Source organism: Pelecanus crispus, chromosome 5 (genome assembly GCF_030463565.1).
Source record: "Pelecanus crispus isolate bPelCri1 chromosome 5, bPelCri1.pri, whole genome shotgun sequence".
Taxonomy (NCBI): domain Eukaryota; kingdom Metazoa; phylum Chordata; class Aves; order Pelecaniformes; family Pelecanidae; genus Pelecanus; species Pelecanus crispus.
In genome coordinates this window covers 69700596-69721115 of record NC_134647.1, presented here as the reverse complement: position 1 = coordinate 69721115, position 20520 = coordinate 69700596, and the positions used below count along the sequence as shown (strand labels likewise).

Below are 20520 nucleotides of genomic sequence, written 5' to 3'. Positions count from 1 at the left end.
GCCAGGAAAAGGAAAGCTGGATCAAAACACTTTCAGTTTGAAACTCTCCTTCTGACTTAGTGCGTTTAGTTCACTTTTTTCATAGCATCAAGAATTCAACATGAAACTACAAGTAACTCCACTCAGTCTGCTTTTTAAGCCTATCGAAATCACAAATAAATTAGAAGAATATTGACTAACTTTGTTTTTCTTTGTAATTCTCTTAATGAATTATTTGGCTACACGAAACTCCTTTCTACACAAACCAGTGGGAAACCTTGCCCAGTTTTGAGGACCACAGGGATACAGTTTTGGGTTCTAGGTTCAAGGACTGCATACTTGTTTAACTTCTTGTAATGGGAACTGCACTGAGCTTTACCCCAGAGAATGGAAGAACAGGTGCCAAGTCTTTCAGGATTCTCCCATTGGTATCTTCAAAGCTATACTCTCAGGTCTAAGTGATCTTGGCAAAACACAGTCCTTCCTTCCCTGACTGATGGGGATAATGGATTGCTAGACGTGACAGTTGCTAAGCTTGTTTTTCTCTTAAAAAAAGTAAGAAGGCTCTGATACTCTGGTGTGTTGGAAGAACGGGAAAATGCATGTGACCACCCTATCAAACAGTAAATAAACATTGGTTGTCCCTACTGTATAACAGGGTTCAATCTTTTCAGACTTAAACTTCTAAGAGGAAAACTTTTTCTGGCTGACTTTTCCTTTTTAATTAGTCTCCCTGACTAATTCTTGCAAATGAAATTGCAAAATGCATGACAGCTTAGTGGCTTGGTCTCAAACCGCAGTCCCTTCCATGATGCTATGTTCAGCTGTACTCCCTGCTCTTGGTGTGTTATACTACCCTTAATATACTAGACTCGTTAGGAGAGCCAGGCCTTGAACCTTTGTCAGTAGCATGCAGAACATCCAGAGGGAAGAGAGAGGAATCCCCTCCCTTATTTTTGTTTAGCTACCTCCTGCTCCTCCACTTTAGAGCTAACCCTTGGGGTTATTTATGTTGCATGACCTTGAGATAAATGGCACTTGGCAGGCTGCCAGATGACTTTGTGTTTCAAATCAAACGTTCTCAGTTTCTCCCACTAACAATGGGAATAATTCCTGAATGCCTTTTTGAGGGTATTTCTTCCCATCTCATTGCCTGTCATGGAGTTCTTTGGTAACTACGTCAGGGCTGGTGAACTTTAGCTTGACTTTCTTGTTGGATGCAAGTACCAAGTGGTGTGTGTGGTTTTCTTCTGTGGTTTGGTGTGTGTGTGTGTTTTCTCTTTGTCCCAGAGTGTCTGCACTGCTGGTATTAGAGCTACAATTGCTCTCTATAAAGCAAAGATCCCTTGACTGATGTGCCAAAGGCTTTATCTCTGAACAATCTTTGTCTGTACTTGCTTTGCCGTTAACCAGTTTTGACTCTACTCTGTAATGGCTAGAGTTGCTTTTCCTTAACTGATATGTATCAGAGAACTGCTAAAATTAACTGCTCGTGAACTGTGTCCAGGATGTTAGATTAACTCATACAGAATCCTTCAGAGAACAAACTGATTTACGATGTGTTATGACATTGTTACTCGGTGTGTTGCACAACAACTCAATTTTAAAAAATGAAGAGCACTCCATTAATAAGAGATAAATCTTTCCAGTGTAATTCAAATGAATCTGCAACAGCTTTAGAGAGAGCATGATAAGGGATCTTGTGTGGGTTTTGGTGATTGTGTTTTGCATTCCTAGGGATATCTTCCTCTGGGATCTCTTTGTCAGTAATGACAAAATCCATCCAAAGTATGCCAAAATATGACACCTTTTGGGAGATTATAGGTCTTTGTACTTCCCAAGACACAAGAGGGTACTACAAATGATTCTCAGCAGCTAATACTTTCAGGGTTGAGAATGTACACCAAGCGCATCCAACTGTGCTATCTTCAACTTCAGAGCCATAATTTGCTGAAGTCTCTACGTGGTATGTCCCTTACAAGCTTATCCAGTCATAGTTAACATACAGCAAGTGCTCAAAGCAGTCAGTTTCTTTCTCAGAAAAAACATACCTTTATACATTAAGATACAAATATTTTTTTAAAGCAAGCACTGTTCCATTACCGGAACATGAACCAGTGTCAATGCTGACCTTAAATTATTAAGTTTCTAGAGCGTGTTTCAGATGCGTACATGTTACAGGCTCAGGTCTCTCTGGATAGCCAGCTTCAACAAAAATCCCTTTGAAAGTGAGCTTGACTTATATACTGTACAGTATGTCTCATTTCACAGCCAAGCCACTTGAGTTAATAAAGAAAATCCTCCCTGGCCTCACACAATTAGCTGGGTAAAAAGCTAGTCAGTGCAAGTCTGCACACAGCAACAAGCCAATCCATAAAGTCGAACAGTGTTTCATGCCTGTGAACGTCTGCTGCCTTGACCCTCTGAACTTCATCTCACCACCAAAAGACCTGGCTTATTTCAGGATGGTATAACCTGGTCTCATGGCCTGATGCTCATACCCTTAAACAAAGAAAATATCTCCCTGGTGTTCTCCAAATGGAAAGGAGAAATGCTGAAGGACCTGAACTTCAGTTTGCTTGCAGCTGTCTACCAATAGAGCACCCCAGTTGTTCGAAGGCTAGAATTGTTTTGGCCATAACTTGGTACTAGAAACTTGAGTTCGATTCTATGTCTTAGTGAGTTATTTCCTTCAGCAAGCAAATAATGAGCTTTTATGAGAATGTTCTTTCTAGCTTTTTCCTGTATTAATCAGGAAAGAAAGTAATTATGAAAAGAAGGGCTTTCTGTATAGTTAACTTTCATAAAAACAATCATTCTGAGACTCTTTAGCATACTTGCGCCTCTCTTCTTCCTCCTGTCATATCCCAAAAATAAAGGATTACTTGAGCTTAAAAGCAAACTACAAGTTTGCATCCCAGTTAGTTCCCAGTATGTCAAGACCAGCTCTTCACGTGGTGTAAAGCTTAGGTCTTTTGCAATTAATAATGCTATGATGATTTTACCAGTGCTTTAGAACCAATGGGAGACACTGGGACGTGTCCCATCACACTTCACTGCTGGAATAACATTAGTCTCAATGATCATTTCTAAAATTGTAAATCAATCACATGCCAGAAATATGAAGACCTTCAAAAAGTTGAGCATGTTTCTCAAATCACCCTTTTGCCCTCTCCCCCTCTGCTGACTCTGCAAACTCCTATACTGTGACCATTTTGTCTCACATTTAAATAAATATTCCCCATCACTATTATGCTGTCACCTGTAATAGGAAAAGCCTGCAGGAAATCAAAGGAAAGCAAAACTTGTGCGGTGGCAGAAAGTGTACAGAGAATAATCAGTCTTCATTGTGATTGTTAACAAAAGTGAGGGAGCCTAATGGAGACCTTGGATTTAATACAGTCTCTAAAATATTGAGGGGATACTTTCAAGACATAGAATCTCCTACTTTAAAGAAGTATTTTCCCTGGTTCCTCACAAGTTGACTTTTATTAAAATGGAAAGAGGTTTGAAAATAACTTAAAGATTTGTTACTTTTTTCTCATTCCTTGGCTCATGAAGGGAGCCTGATGAATATCGCTTTGCTCTATGGAAGCAGATTCTTCTCTGTTCTATGTATTGGGGATATCTGTGTCTCCCAGAGGGTGCCCCAATACAAGAGTTAGGGTAGAAGAAGCAAGTTTGATGCAATCTGGGGAAAACATAAAGCATTTAGTGTTATTCCCTTAACTGTGTTGTTACAGTTAACGTTAGCTAGGACTGAATTGCTAGCTTTTCTCTATGCCCATCTCAATGAACTCTGTGATTTTGCAGGGATACCCAAGCATGAAGAACCTCTGGACTGGAATTCATTTGAAAGGTTTCGTAACTTCCACATTAACTGAGCCTAGGAAAAGAAGAAATCAGAACACTTTCTTTTTCTTTTCTTACAATCCTTTCTCTATTTGCCAATAGGAGTTTCTGGGAACGGTTCAGTGTTATCCCTGGCTTCAAGGGACACTCTGGAATGAGTACAACATAGAGCATTTGATTCATACCAATGGTCTTTCACATCTAACACTGCTACCCACTGGCATGGACTGCAATCCTGATTTTGAAGAAGTCAGTAATAAAACTCCCTTTTGACATCTGCAAGACTCTTCAACCCTCAGTGTTGTTGCAGTGCCTGGACAGAGGTCATCAGCAGTGGTCCACTGCTAATACATCTAATTACAATATTTCAGGGATGATGATTTCTTCAGGCATAACTGGCCTATGGGAGTCTATGTACAATGAGAAATGGGGTGTCTAGGCTTATGTTAAATGACCCTCAGAGTGGAAAATCTAGGGTCTTTGATCTCGTTCAAACTAAAAATACTTTTGCTAATGAGCCTCCTCAAGTCATACAACATCCATCCCAAAATGCTGAACACATGGTTTTAATTTACAGTTTTTAGCAACTTTCATTTATATTGTGCTAGAAGTCCTGAAATGACTTGCAACAGAAGCTCTAAAAATTGGAAACCCAAATGGTAAGGACTGCTGTTGGAATAACTAGCGATAAAAGCAGCACTCATCTGTGCTAATTCCTGCTTGAGCTTCTGACACAGGTATTAACCATGTCCCTTCTAATTCTCTGTGCATTTAAATGACAACTAGATCCAATAAACAATAATAATAACACAAGGCAGCTATATTGTTCTCTTGAACACCAGAAAAAGCAAATACATGGAGATGAATGAGACGCCATAACTACTAACTGTTGTGACAGATACAACCAGTCACGCATTTTAGTTGCACGTCTGTTCCCACTCTGCAGAGAGTATAGCCTTGTTCCAATTCCAGTCCAAGAACTGAGATATTAAGTTCAAACACTGGTATCTGCAGTTTTAAGCTCTGCAGGCACCAGTTTAATTTCTGGTGTCTGAAGCAAGCTGGAAACTGTAATGCTTTATGGGTTACAGAAAGAGTATTAGGTTCACAAATTGCTGCAATGTTCAGAAAAATGTCTTAGTGACTGCAACCTATAAATAATTTGAGAGCTTCAGAAAGATATTGAAGTTTTGTGATCAACCCACAATCCGCTTTCTGCGGATTTTAAGTCTAGTAGCATCTAGGATCTGAATTGCTTGTCAGCTTGAAAGAGGGATTTGGGAGAGTGTGTGGACACGAGGCAGATGTTTCCCTGCAAAATAGGGCTTTTCTAACACTGAATCCTGAAAGTTAAAAAAATGAAGTTCCCAAAACACTGGTCGTTACTGAAAATCTCCATTTTTGTGCTATCCTAAACACTATGCTCTGGGGTCCCTCATCCAAGCACGCGGGGAACTCCTTTAATAGGAACAAAAGATGAAAGAAATCACACCAATTTCATGTGGCTCAAGCAGTGACTCTGTGATTTCTTCTGCCTTTTACCTGTCTCATCAACTCCTAATGACAGTGAAGAGATTAATAAGGTTTGCAGTGTAAAGCCTAGTAGCACAGGGGAAACCTGTTATTTTACACTACGTCCCTCTGAAGTTCCCAAATATGCTTTGCCAGGAGCCCTGCCACCGATCTCAGTCTCCGCAGGAGTGCAAGGTGAATGAGTGCCCTTGCTTAAGATAATTTCTGGCCTTTTCAATACAGGAACCTCTAACTAGGCTGAATGATGTGGGCTGGCTTTATAACGTGGATTGCTACTCACTAGGGAGCTGAGGGGAGGCTGTTAAAGACTTTCTGAGGACTGTAGGTTGCACTATACTTGAAGTTGAGGTTTTTAAGGTCAATGGTTTGTTCTGTTTATAAGCAAAGCACCCTGGGCCAGGAGCAGGATCCTGACTGCTGTTGCAAACAGCATCAGAAAGTGACAACAGACAACAATCAGAGAGAAAATCATCCCTGTGGAAATATCATTTACTGAAGAGGGGGGTATTTTGCACTTACTGAGTGAGCAACTTGGAGGTGGCAAACTGCTCCAGGGGAGACCCCACAGGGATTTGAAAGCAGCCTTAGTGCCTAAGTACAGGGATGGATTTGGGTCATCTGTCCCTCTCCTGTTAATGGTTGGATTGGATGATCTTAAAGGTCTTTTCCAACCTAAACAATTCTATGATTCTATGATTCCCCTGATCCCCTTCCCCAAAGCAGAGCTCAAGGAGTGAATCCCTTCCAGGGAGCAAAGTGCGTGCCCGGGTGCTCCCCACGCCTCTCACACTGCAGTGGTACCAGGGCTCCCTGCTGCTGGGACCAGGCATTGCCGGAGCCAAAGAGACCACGCTCTGACCTCAACTCGCCTCTCACCATGCGCACAGAAAAAAATGGCACAATTCTGCAACTTGACATCTATACACTGGTAATGTTCAGCTGCCTCAAACATGGTACGGACTACCCTGAGTGCCAGGCTTGTTCGCTGCTGTTTTCTGGGGGTTTGTTCCTGTTAAAGCCCACCTTACAAAGATGCAATTCCTGCCTAAAAGCGATCACAAGCAGCAGTCATAATTTTGCAAACAAATCAACCAGCAGAGTCCTCTTCAGATCTGCTAATGGGAGGCAGGTACACCTGTCTTAGGCTTGGATCTTACCAAGGGAGGTGTGAAGGATCACAGGGAAAGGAAGGGCTTATATCTAACCTGTTCCACAAACACTTCTTGCAGTTATACACACAATAAATACAATAGATGAATTGCCAGCTCCCCCTCGAGCCATCATTAACTGACTGGCTTTTTCCTTAATAGGCATCAAATGCTAGGGTGGGCCTTTCAAGGGGGCTGTGGTGAAGAAGCACACAGTAACTGGCTGTAAAGAGCAACACATACAGTTAGTTACAGCTATAAAATGTCAGCTGCCGATCCTTTCAGGTGTTACTGTGACTACTGCAGTTTTAATGCCTGCGTAGTTTCACCCTCAACAGTTCCCCTGGTAAAGACGTAAAGGAGCTCCAGTAGTATTCAGAGGGAGTTAAATGGAAGGATTTCTATTTCTGCTGTATGAGTTTCCACCCCAAGGGGGAATTTTTTTACCCCCAGGTGCAGGGGGGTAAAGGGGGTGATAGTTTAATTAAAGCCAGCAAGCTGAAAACTATGTGCACTATGTAAAACTATGTATAATCAAGCCATTTAACAACATTTCTTTCAACAATATTCAGCAATCAAAAGAGATGATACTGAGCTATTTTTGATGGCTTTTCACGCAGCCTGAAATTTTTTGGAAGCAAAAAGACATGACTTCTATCAGGTAAAACCCACTTTTCTTTAAAAAAGACAAAGTTTTTTAAAAAAAAAATCAATACTTCCTCAAATAAACTACACAGACTGTCAAAAGTCAACTAGTTCTGAAACTGAGCCCTTTAATCTGGTTTGGAAAACTTTGAGCCTGAACCTTTCATTAGTATAAACAGGCAAATTTCCCTTGAAGTCAGTTATACTAGTCCCTGTCAGCTCCGAGAATCCCAGCTTTATGATCACAGAAATGTTTAATTTTTCAAGGGGATAGGGGAGATGGAATAGCACGTCCAGGCCGCGGCCCTGTCTACATATTACTGTGTCGTGCTGTTTTGCCACTGAATGTCCAGCTTCAAGACTGCAGATCTGTCAGTGACCAAACGTGATGGACCACCCATCGGCCTTTTATTAAACAGCACTTGTTCCCCCTCTAATCCTATCACTAGAGTAATCAAAGCTGCCATGTCCCAGGGTTTGATGGAACAGCAGGACCTGGGAAATGAAGACTGATTTTGTTAACAAAGTCATTCCTGCCCCTTGAATGCTGTCTCATTGGTAGAAAGCAGGGAGACGAGGTTTATTTGTGCAGAGAATGAGGCGGCAGAGAAATGAAAGGGGAAGAATGGTGAAGTGTGAAGTTTAATCTGGCACGGTCTGAGGTTTCTTTCTTTGAGGCCGTCTCTGATCCAATCAACACCGGTTTGATATTTAACATCTCCCCCTGCAGTTGGAAATGATACAGGCTGGAGCAGACTCAAGTCAGGGCTTTGCAAGCCCTGACCAGCACAGGGAGAGAAAAGGGGGTGCTGGCGGCTCCCCTCCGGCCTGACACCTTCCCCCACCGACAGGTCAGGATGCAGTCCGGCCCTGACACAAAATTCCCCTCAAGAACCTTGGGATTAAGGGCATCTGGCGGAGGCTGAATGCAGATTCTCCTTGAAGAGAGCGAGCTCGGGATGGGATGGGAGAGGGATTTTATTTCTAACGTGCAGGAAGGGATATCAACACTGTCTTGGTCTGGGGATCCTGCTGGAAACAGGATGAAACGTGAGCAAGAGCTACCATCCACCTCCCCAGGGCAGAGTGGTTTGGGTAGAGGAGCAAGACCTTCCCCTTGCCGACTGCACAGGCTGTTAGAGGGGATGCAATGCTGTCCGAGGGCGCTCACCCCTGGGGCTGAGCGGGGTCCCACCGCAGCCCTGGGCCATCAGGGCGGACACATATGGAGCTGAGCAGCTGTAGGACTCACCATCACCATCCTCCTTATTCCAGCAACAGTGTATGTCAGCCTGGGGAGAGCTTTTCACCACAGACCTGTGTGAGGGTCACAAAGAGGAGGGGAAAGCTTAACTCTCTCCCAAGCTGGCCCTTACAGGACGCATGGACACGTCCTCACAGCCTGTCATGGCCCCCACTGCAGTCCCTCTGCCAGCATCCCAACAAGAGAAGGCCCTGAACTCCGTCCGCCCCTCACCAGCTCTTCTCAGTCCTGGCCCACTTGATTTTGCACTTTCCGGCCACTGTGTAAATAAGCATCTATGTTATCAGACAGAAAGTTGTCTGCTTCCTCTTTGTGTGCCTTTCAGCTCTTTCTGTCCCACCTTCAGTGAAAACCCTGAAACTCTGGATACCAAGGAGCAGTGAAATTTCAATCTGACTCAAACCTGATCTGAATTCCCCTGTTGCCAGGCTCCCAACCCAGCCCTTTGCTGCGATTCAGACACTTTGCCACCAGCTATGCAATAGCCAGAGCCCCGACTTTGTGTCACCAGCAGCTGCTGGAGTCCCAAGGGGAGCAAGGATGCTCTCTCCACACACCGTGCAGGAAAGCTGCTGGCCAGCGGGAAAGGAGAGCCATCGGAGCAGTGCCGGTTTGGGAGAGCGGCACGAAACACTGAGCAGAGATTTCAGGGGGAGCGGAGCATCAAACTACAAAGTTCCTGGGTTTACAACAGAAAACAATGCGCCGTGTTCTACCTGCAAGAGCTGGCTTTCCAGGAAGCAGCCAATTATATGAGCCACCTTAATCTTTTCATCCGGCTAAGACAATCAACATTTCAAAGCGACGCACAGAACGTTTCAAAGATCGTTCCTGGTCAAAAATGCAAGTGTATCCGCTTTCTTTCAGAGCAGATCAAAACCAAGTACCACACCGGGACCACTCCTAGGTTTCCTCCTCCTCACAGTATCAGATTAACAGATTTGGTGCATGTAGTCAGATTAAATATTTGCAGTAGCACAAAGCTGCCTTTGAGGGGAAGAAGTAAAAAAAAGAAAGCTTTTTTTTCTTTTTTAATTTGCTAAGGGCAAAAATACTGGACGTTGAGGATGGGGGACACAAAAGCATTGACATGATTCAGCAAGGCACAGTTTTAAAACCTGAATTCTGAACGCAGAAAGTACGTGCAGTATTCCCGTAACAGTAATGCTGAAAACAGGTAAAAACTGCTGATGCCCTTAGCAGATTTGGGACTGTAATTTATCACAGATGTTCTCATCAAACTGTGCAAACACCCTACAAGACAAAAGCTGCTCAATTTCTGATTTCCATTTTAGTGTGTTTTAATTATGTGTTACTTAAGGAAGGCTCCAAGACCTGGAATTGGGAGGCGAAACCTAGCAGTAGTAATCCACTCCACTAAATTAGCACAGTAATACGCCAAGCAGTAGGACTGCCAGACGGTGTGATAACATTACAAATTACTATTGTTAAACAACTAGCCAGGTGTCAGGATGCATGAAATCTAGCGGAAGCAAGAAAATAAATATCTGGTTTGTTTTGCTTAATTTTTGTCTCATGTTGTTCTGGTGGCCTTGTTCCCAGAAAGAGCTTCAACCTAGGAAAAATCCTCCTGAACTCTGATCTATTTTAGCAGCAGTGTCAATTCTGTGTACTAATTAAAATGTATCTTTTTAATCAGCACAAACTTTTTACGTAAATGATTGTCCTTTACTTGCCAATAGCAGTAATACCTTTGCGGTTCTTTTTTAGATTATTATTGTAGCAAAACGAAGGTTAAATTTTTCTTTCTGTTTAAAATATAGAGAATGAGAGAAAAACAAAATTATGGTAAGAGTAGCAGTGAGTTTTGTACTCTGTCCTTTTTCCTCTCTGTCGCACGCTCGCTCTCTCAAAAGAAAAAAATGTAATATGATTCATGTTTAAAAGGCTTCCAAGTGGTACATCTTTAACCAAGTGCTTTCATGTGCTTGATTCTAACTGCCATTTTTGACCTAATACAACCAAATACTATTGGATGTCTGGAATGGTTAATTATTTTTACCTCACCTTAAAGAAAGGGTTCAACAGAGAGGATAGGCACTTAAACCTTTCAAACACAACAGGGTAAAACGAATTCCTTGTTTTGCGTGTGTGTTAATTAATGGAAAGGTCCTGAGGGGTTTTCTTTTAATTATTTTTGTTGATAAACAAGAAAATCCCTCCAAAAGTGTGTGCAACCAATCTTCTCCTATGAAGGCTTTATGCAGAGCTGGACTGCTAGCTGAAATATCAGATGAACCAAATGTTAGTGAAAGCCAGACTTTTTCCCCTTAAAACAGTTCCCACTAGACTTCAGGGGAGAAGGGGGTGAAGGCACTCTAAGGACATTTTAATCACACCAAAGATCAGTCCTTTAATCCTTATTCCCACATCACCAAGAATTTTTTTTTCTCAAACTAGGACAGTAAGATAAAGCTGGAAATAGCTGATCCAAAACTGATGACAAGAAGCAGGTTAAAAACGAAATATAGCAGTAACTGACACCATCTTAAATTTCCCCTGGATTATTTGTTTTCTTCCACACACATTCATTTCCTGAATTTCTAGTAAATCTGATTTCATATAAACAGTTTCACAAAGCAAAGTCAATAGCTGTGACTGTGCTCCTGATTAATCCACTGAAATGAAATAGATCGCACGGCTTAGTATTTGGTTGTTGAAAGCTAAATCCACCAAAAGAATTCTGGAGTCCAGTTACACCAATAACTTTTGTTTCTTAATCTACATCCTTTTCTTTTTGCTGAACTTTACCTGTTCTAAAACGAAAAAAGTCCATGCAGATTGCACACTTAATTTCCCCCAGTACACGAGGGCAACGTGAGCCAGTTTGTTTTGACCTGGAGTGACTACCTAAAACGACGACCAACAGTTTGCACGTACCTAAATCTATTTGAACAATGTTGAAATTTCTTTTTTTATTGTTCATGCTTCATCCTCTTCACAACAAGTACCACAGAGCTGCTTTATTTAAAAACAAAAAAAAAAAATCAAAAAAAGCGCACTTTTTATCCAGCTCCAGGACAGGACAGGAGGCGTGGAAGTTTCACTCACAAGTGGCAAGCCGGTGGACATGCATTCACACCCTGGACATTTGCCTCTCAAATAAATAATACACATGATAAACTCGCTGCGCACATCGCAGGTTTTTAGCAGGCAGCACAGATCGTCGCGACGGAGAACGGGCAGCCCGACGCAAGGGCTGCTGAGGCCCGCACGTGACCCACCCCGCTGCAACGGGCTTGAGGTTCGCCCCCGTAAACCAACCGAAACGCAAGGGGAACATCCCCTACCTCTGGGATAAGCCACGAGGCCCAGGAGCCTCCTTACCTGGGAGAAGTTGAGCCCGTTCAGCGGGTGACACTGCTCCTCCACCCTCTCCACCGCACCTGTCGTCTTCTTCATCCTCTCGGCCTCCTGGGCGAGGTAGAGATCGAGCACCGGCACCCCTCTGGAGCGGATGTCCGTCTCCGTCAAGGAGTTCACCATGAGCATCACCCAGACGGGCCTCTTGCGCTCCCAGTTGCCGGCGATGGCGTTGAAGAGGTAGTCGGCGTAGAGCCCTTTGCCCCGCTGGTCCGGGGTCATCCAGTGGGGCAGCATCAGCTTGATGTAGTCCAGGTGCCGCTTGAGGCGGCGGTACAGCTCCCGCGGCAGCACGTCCTGCAGGTTCTCCCCGTGGGGCAGCATCTGGCAGCTGGCCAGCCCCGAGATGGTGTAGGGGTCGGTGAGGTCCAGCTCGAAGTAGACGCTGGAGCTGGCGTGGAAGGCGGCCTTGGAGTTGTCGGGGATGAAGTCCCACACCCGCGTGTAGGGCACGTGGATGGTGCCGAAGAGATAGGCGGGGGGGTCGCGGCGGATGGTCCAGAGGAAGGAGTTGAGCTCGCCTTGCTGGGGGGAGGACGGCGGGGACCGGTCAGAGGCGGAGGGGCAGAGGGGCGGGAGGCAGCCCACGGGGGGAACGCCACCCCGGGGGGGGCGGGGGGGGTCCGTCTCCCCCATCTCCCCGCACAAGCCCTTGCCTTGGGGGCTGGCAGCGAGCAAAGCCCACGGGCGCGCAGAGCCCCGCGGTGACCCCCGCCCTCCCCACGGGCGCCCACCCGCGTCCCGCCGCACTCGCGCCCCAGGAGGGGCCCCCTGCGCGCGGCCGCGCGCGCTGGCCGCCACAGCGCGCCCCTCCCGGGGGGCACGCGGGGCAGCGCCACACCTGCGGGGCCACGCGCGTCCGCCTGGGCCGCGCACACACGCACCGGGGGGGGGGGGGGTCCCTCTCTCCCTCCCTCCCTCCGCGCCCCACGCTCCGCGCCCCCCCCCAACCTCCGCGCCCCGGCCGCTCCCGCGGAGCGCCGCGGCCGGCCGCGCATCCCCCAGCGGCCGCGCCCCCCGGCCCGGCCCAGCGCGGCCCGGCTCACCGAGCGGGGCAGGTCGCACTGCCCCGTGTCCATCTGCTCCCGCCGGGCCGCGGCGTCGGGCAGGAACCCCCCGAAGACGAAGCAGATCAGCGTCAGGTTGAGTTGCATCCCGCTTCCTCTCGCTCTCCTCTCTCTCCTTCCCAGATGAGCCTTTTTGGATTTCTAGGATCTTTTTTTTTTTTTTTTTCCCTCCCCCTCCTCCCTGCTCTTCCCCCTTTTTTTTTTTTTTTGGCTTTTTTTTTTTTTTTTATTCAAACAAACTTTGCCAGTCCCATCTGCATCTGACAAGTGCAGGGGGAAGGACTGGCCGCCCCCTCCCTCCCATGCTCTCCCCCCTCCCGCCCTTTCCCACCCCCACCCCCTCTGGCTCCGGGCTTGTCAGAGGCGCTGGATGTTTTGGGGAGGACGGTTCTCATCGCCAGCCTCCGCCATGCTTTGATTTTGCAGACCGGAGAAGCTCCCTTCCCGCCCCGCCGGTTCGGGAGGAGGTTGTGGGGGGGGGGGGGCGGGAGACAGCACGGGGACAGCCAGAAAATAAAAAAGTAACAAAATAGTAGCAGTTCGGGTTTTTTTGTTTTTTTTTTTTTTAAATTGGGCGGCCCGGAGGGGCTCCCGCGGCGCCCCGGGAGGGGCGGGCGCTGCTCCGCGGCGGCGGCGCACACCGCGCCGGGCAGGCCGAGCCCGGGCTCCGGCCGAAAGTTTCGCGCAGCCGCCCCGGCGCGCCCGCGCCTCCCGCCGCCGCCAGGGGCCAGGGGCCAGGGCCCGCCGCCAGGGGGCGATGGCGGCCCAGCGCCGCCGCGCGGCGGCCGCGGCTGCAGGGGGGCGTTCCCGCCGCGCGCCCGCCGCCCCGCAGCCGCGCCGGCACCTGCGGGGCCCTTCCCTCGCTTGAAGCACCACAGGCAGAAAATGGGAAAGTTTCGACACGGCCGCACACAAAAAAAAAGAGACAAAATCGCACAGACGGGGCTTGTCCCGGGTAGGAGCTGAGAGCAGCCGGCCCCTGAGGGGATGCCCTGAGGCGCCCCCGCTCAGCCCCCGCCGGCTGCTCTGCGCCCGCTCGGCTCCCAGGCCTGAGGCGACCCGTCCTCACAGGCACCCGCCTTCCCCGGCCCCTCCGAAACCCGGGGCAGCGAGGCCTCGCTGAGCGCTGGGGTGGAGGGCAGGTCAAGGACGTGGGCCCTGCACGGCGGTGGCGGCACCGCACCCTGCGCCTCAGCTATCCTTGCCGGGATGGATGGCCCAGGGGGTTCCCCTGCCGCCTCAGCCTCGCGGGAGGAAGGAAGGAGACACACAATGTGCATCTGTCCTGCTCACGCCATTACATATCCAGCTTCCACTCGGACTGAAAAGCCTCAGGAGGAAGCACCTTCTTCCGACAAGACCTGCACTGGTTCTTGGTGACAGGAGCACATCCAGGATCCCTGAGGGCCTGGAGCTTTCTTTGGAGGTTGCTGCAGCAGGCGCTCAAGTCCAGCAGCTGCAACTCAAACCTTCTCCCAAGTGCCACCAGTTAAAGCTGTGTGGTTTCAGAGAAGAGGACAGGCTGACAATGCCTGTTGCCGCCGCCTGCAGGAACTCCTGCCTCTGGATCCCTTCGGGGCAGGGATGGGGGTCAGGGTACTGGACGTAGCCGCTTCTCCCTGCGGGACACCACCCAGCCCCTCTGTGTTGGTGGCCCCGGGTGTCTCCACCACCCCGGCCTGCTGTATGCGGTGTACACAGCAGAGCAGATCTGGATCCCAACTTCACCTCCTCCACGACTGTGAACCCTTTCCAAAATCTGGAACTTCCTCGCTGTATTGAGAAGAATCAAAACTACCAAAGTTTGCTTGATGAAATACGTTACTTACCAGTATGAGGTGGGGTCCTTGCTCTGGCAAAACTCCGAGTGGAGCCGGCAAGGGTTTTGCCAAGGACGGTGGCAGACTCAGGCCTAGCTGGCTATAAACATAGCATAGTTTCCTGACTGCCCTGTGAAGTCTGAGGGGGATACTACTTGCTGTGGTTACTGATGAACAAATGCAGCTATGCAGGCTGGCTAAAGGTGCTTTCAAACCACCATGTGCACCTCCCATGGGCTCTGCTCCTGGCCTCCAGAAGCAGGAGAGCATTCTCCTAACTGCAGCGTCAGGACCAGCAGCTCATTTCTAAGTGAGGACTCTCATCCTCTTCTCTCTCCTCTCCTCCCAGATCTTCCAGCCAGGTAAAAATCATGCAAAAGAGCAGGGGATTGGTTTTCCTCATGGTGTTTCTAGTTCCTGCAAAGAAGTATTTAATTTTCTGGTTCTACCCTGAGGGATAAGGTTCAGATAAGGGAAAGACACAGCGGAACAGAAAGAGGCATAAGGTTTTTTAGCCAACAAGGTTTCCCATCACTGCGGCACAGGATGGTCCAGTGAGACAACCGAGTGATGGCTGCACTGGGTGCCAGTGGCCTGGAGTCACCTGTGGCCCTGTGCTGTTGGGATGTGGTGTGGCAGTAGGTGGGTGTGCGCTGCTTTGTGGGCAGCAAGCTCTCATGTGCCCTCCCCGCCCCGTCTGCCCCTGGGGGACGCGACACCGGGACTTCTCAATTTGCCGCCCCAGCATTGCCGGTGTGACAATGCAACCCCACGGGGGGGACAGGGAGGGCAGGGCCTGGCTGCACGTGCCCATGCCATCTCTCTCTCTTGAGCAGCCTCACCTTTCTCCCAGACGTGCCTCAGCGCTCACTCCCAGCCCACCCACAAACGTGCAGGGTGCTGGACAGTCACTGTAGGTGGCTGAGCCCCCACCTGAAATGAAGTCTGGAGCAGGAAGGGTTGTGTAGCCTGTGTCCCAGCAGATGCAATACCACAAGGGCTAATTCCAGTCACAACACAGTATCCTGTTGTTTTTCCCTGAGCTGCTACAAATCAGTTAAAAGCTACAGCCTTGATGCTGTCTTGACACTGGAGCATGGGGGACTACTGCATTTGTTCACAGCTGGACCAAACTGCATCCTTGTGTTCTGCAAGTGCCACTTCCAGAGTGACATGGCTGTGCCTGCCTGGCTGAGCGGCTTTGACTTGGTCCACCCTCCTTCCACCTCCTTCCCAAATCTCTTCCAAACTAGTGAAAGAACAGAGGGGCCTCATCAGAAGGCTGGTAGGGACGTCTCCAGTGACATGACCCAACATCTCACGTGCTGGGGAAGACACCTGGGAGGTCTATAAGGCGATGTAAGGCCCTATTCAGTCATGGGTGCCGTGTTGTGAGGTAGGGTGATTACCCCCATTGATGGCATACATATCAAAGCACCCAGGGCAAGAATAAACAAACATCTTTGGCACCGTGCTCAGCTTCCATTAGCCAAAAGGCAGGTGTGTGTGTGTGGGTATAGCAAGTTTTCCAGCCATTTCCCTGAACTCAGCCCTGATGTTGCAAGAACTGCCTAGCTGTGAAAACACAGCCTCGCCTTGATTTATGCCGCTTGTGGGTAAGATGACTAAGAAGAACGAAAAAAAGAAAAAAGCAGAACAGGAACAGAAATCCCAGTGGGAACGCGATGTGGGTGTGTACCGATTTGGTGGGACAGTCAGGTTGGGGAAACTGCAGCCAGAGCTTCAGGCGGTAGGAAGAGGAGACCACAAACCACATGATATGTATCACGATGTTCCACCTAAGATACAAAAGCATGCCACAAGCTTTTATGAAGACAACTCTTTGGTAACAGCAAGGGAAATTAATTCTTTTGTGTAACTGTAACATTTTTTTTCTCCTTCAGATGAGTTCCATATGTCCTCGTGATTTTTTTCCTTTAAACACAGCAGTTTAGAACGAATCTTAAGTAACGTTTAGCCTGCTTCTAAAGTAAATATTTACAAAAACATTAAATAATGGTTCTGATCTTTGGCAAATGTATATTGCTCCCTACCTGCTACTGTTTTGTGCCTATCTGGAGTAATAGAGAAGCTTTGTAATAAACCCCAAGGCTGTAAAAGCAGTATAACAATGTGATTAGCAGTAATCAGATGGGAAATACTGACTATTAAAAACTGTGAAGAGATAAGAGGGATAAACTGCAAAGGGAAGGTTACGTTATTTTGTTTTAACAAATTTCAAGAAATCTAATTGGGGAATAGGCTTTTAATCTTTCGAAAGCCGTATTGTTTTTTGGAAGCATAGTAGTGTTAGCTGATATTTATGTCATGTATCATCTTCAAAGAGCTTTACTAAATAAATATTAATCATTTCACCAACCACTTAAAGGCAACCACTTCAGGGGTGCGGTGAGGCAACAACTTAGCAAGTAAGTTGTACTAAGACAGGAAGTGAAGACAGCCAGATTCAATAAGGAGTCCATGTGGGTACAAAAAATATTTGTGGAGGCTTTAACAATATCTTTAATTAGGCAAAACAAAACCCCATGGAATAGAAGGCAGATTTCTTTGTTAATGAGAAGCTGGCATTGGAACTTGTAATTACAGTGCATTTCCAACAGGTAAAGAAGATTATTAGATCTGAGAGGAAACAGCTTGTGAGCGATCCATATTTGCATGCAGGAAAGCGTAATACTTTTTTATCAGAACACGCTCCTTACAGGGCTCACTACCCTTTTGCCTCTTCCTCTCCTCTCACCTTCCTCCCAGGAAAAACATTGTATTGTTGGCCTGTGCCGTATCAGTATTTCTCTCTCTCTGCCATGGTGTACTTTCTTTTAAAGAATTTCAAAGCACCCAGTGGATTTCAGTCTCTGCATTTCTTACACCTTTCCTATAACGAGAAACTCAGGCTGACCCACTGACTCTCCCAAAAGCTGTCCCATGTCAAAACTGGAAGAGTCAGAACCCAGCTTTTCCTTTTTCCATGAGTGAAGACGAAGGTGTCTTCTGCTCCTGCCAGAGATGGCAGAAGAGATTCAATCTTTTTGTACACTACAGATCATAGAATAATTTAGGTTGAAATGAGGTCTTCCTTCATGAGGTCCATGGTCCAACCACCCTCATTCTAAGCAGGGTTAACTTCAATGTTAGATCAGGTTGCTCAGGTCCAGTTAAGGATCCTAATTAGATTTCTCTGCTCTCTTATGCACAGATGGCATTATATGTAGCTGTCCTGGACTCATAAAGTAATATGCCTAGAGCAGTTGCACTGCTAGCTATTGTGCCATGACTTGTTATTTGCCATGACACCTGTGCTGTGATGTGTCTAGCAAATACAGGTTTTCCTGCAGAAGACTGATTTTGATGTTAGCAGTTGTATTCACATATAACACCATTGTTCAGTTGTGCAATTCATGATTTGAAACATGCAGTTGTCAGAGGAACAAGCCTCTACTACTTAAGGCTGTCACGCTGAATCTGTGCAATTATCACAACTGTTGTAACGTTTCACATCCTTTTTTTCCTGTGTATTGCAACCAATACGATGTAGTCACTGTAGTCAGTCTTATATTTCCTTGCCTGTTTGTCCTCTTGTGTCCAATTCAGTGTCTTTTGTCTCAGCATTCCAGAAACAACCAATCTAGTTCTTGAAGAAAATCCCCTCTCAATCCTAACATCCTTCCTTCTAAGGACTGGGTATGAATTTTGCAGACCAACCAGCATTAATAGCTTGTATTACATTTTGCAAAGTCTCACCTTGTGCTGTGGCCTCTGCAATGACAGACCACATCCTGCCTGAGACTAGGCGTGTAAATACACTGAAGAAAACTTTTCCCGGTGTCAGACTCTGGTATGCATTCTCCCTCTGTATAAAGTTTAGTCTGCGTTTGTGTACGTATATAATATTAAATATGCACACACCTAGGAAGGTGTATGTATCTACGTATGTGTGTGTTTATATATATTAGTGTCTTTATATATACATATACGTATATATACACATGCATACACACATGCAAAATGATAGGATAGGTGAATGCTACTAATGCCCCATTAGATGCTTTTCAGCTCTTTTTCCCATCCTCTCAAAGATATTCTGGATTTGAGCCCATGGAGGCAGAAGCCTGTCCTGTGCTGTGCTTCTACTACAAATATGGTGGATTCCGTCATTTTGAGGTCTTCTGTCTGCAACTTAATCAAAACATTACTGTTCCATTCCTAAAATTAAATCAGAGAGATGGTGAAAAAAAGGTCTGAAAGCAACTCATCCACCTGAACAGGAGTAATCTCCCTGCTGCATAGCAAAGTCTGTAGCTGTTTCTTTAGCACAATAGATTATCTCCTTGAGACCTAATAAGCAAAGAGATTTCTTCCTGTTCAGCATAGTTCAGTGTGCACTTCCAGAAGCTCCACTTAATTTCATAAACAGTTCAAACCTCCTTCATGTTTGGAGAATGATTGGGAGTTCAGCTGCTCAAGAGTCCTTTAAATGTTCCGCTCTTCATTGTCATTCACTGTGTTTTCTTTTCCTGGTTTCTTGATTGCCATTGGTTTCTACAGCCTTGGTATCATATTATGTTCATGGGCATTTCTTAATGAGAAGCCTGAGAAGAGTTTTGTAAGTGGGATGAGTCTTTATTATAAAACAGCTAAGCCAGCCCTCCAAGATAGCACTTCTGAAAGAGGAGTCTATGTGTGACTGTCTTTCTCCTAACCTGGAGGAGAATATTCCAAGCAAATGCAATAACTTGATGCATATGTTTGAAGCAGCTGATTTACCAACAACATTCCTGTTCCAAGGGCTTTGAACACACATAATGGACATGCAAAATGTGCCAATAGTTCGGTAATTTGGTTTAAAAACTGCGGCTTTTTTTGTTTTGGAGCTGGTAGAATATGGCTCACATTTGTTGCGTGTGTATGGGCCTGCTCCTTATTAAACTCATGGTCCTTTTTTCCAGTAACCACTTCAGTGCTGTGAATCAACATAACCGGTTCAGAAAAACACCATCTGTCAATTGGATAAACAAAAGTCTAGTTAGCTGGAAGTTTAATAGATTAAAAAGTCTCACCAAGTCCATTTTTAGGTTAATAAATTCCACCATGGAATATTTTCTGATGTCACATGGCAAAACTGCCCTAAATAAATAGCAGCTGAAGCATTTTCCATTATTTATCTTAGTGTTTTGTGAGCTTAACAATAGAAATTGGCCAGGATCTGAACTATCCAAATCTCAAAGTGCCATATGGGTCTGTATGTTTGGTTTCATGAATCTTAGACAAGTAGGTTTAGGAGGGATCTCATCTAGCCTGACCAGAGTTGGGTCAGATGGACTTCCACTATCCCAACCAGATGTTTGTCTCACTTAGGACTGGGGGCTGGCACTAATGCTCAGTAACAGCCACTGACCTCATTTTATCTATCCTGTGCCCAAATTATTCTTACCCATATTATTCTTGGATAGTGCCATGGTGTGAGATGTCTCGTCTGTCACCTGTGCTTGGAAAGATCTCCTCTGAAAGTCAGCTATTTCTTTCCCTGCCTATCTAATCTGTTTTTAAAAAATTCCCATGGTGGATATTTAATGCATCAGCAAATATAGCTCAGGTGGTCCCTTCATGTCCTGTCCCCATTTTCCTGAGCAGAAGATAGGGCCTACAGGTGGATTCTAGGAAAGTTCTTCCAACAATAGTCATTCTACCTTTCTGAGCTATGGAGTTTTTCAGACATGGTCTAGGTGATCTCCCCATGAAGGTGATCAGACTGCCAAGTTTCACTAGGAAGCTTTCATGTCTTGAGAGTAAGGTCATTCAGGCTCCCTGCT

At 46.4% G+C, this 20520-nt stretch overlaps 1 protein-coding gene across 1 annotated transcript in view; it reads right to left on the bottom strand.

Annotated features, from left to right (window-relative positions):
• The window catches only part of TRABD2B (TraB domain containing 2B), a 303119-nt gene extending 290160 nt beyond the window's left edge, over positions 1–12959 (bottom strand). The window contains exons 1-2 of the mRNA XM_075711363.1: positions 12852–12959; positions 11770–12330 (exon numbers count right to left, since the gene is read on the bottom strand). Coding sequence (XP_075567478.1) covers positions 11770–12330; positions 12852–12959 — 669 coding nt within the window. The remainder of the gene's footprint in view (positions 1–11769; positions 12331–12851) is intronic.
• Between the last annotated feature and the right edge of the window lie 7561 nt (positions 12960–20520).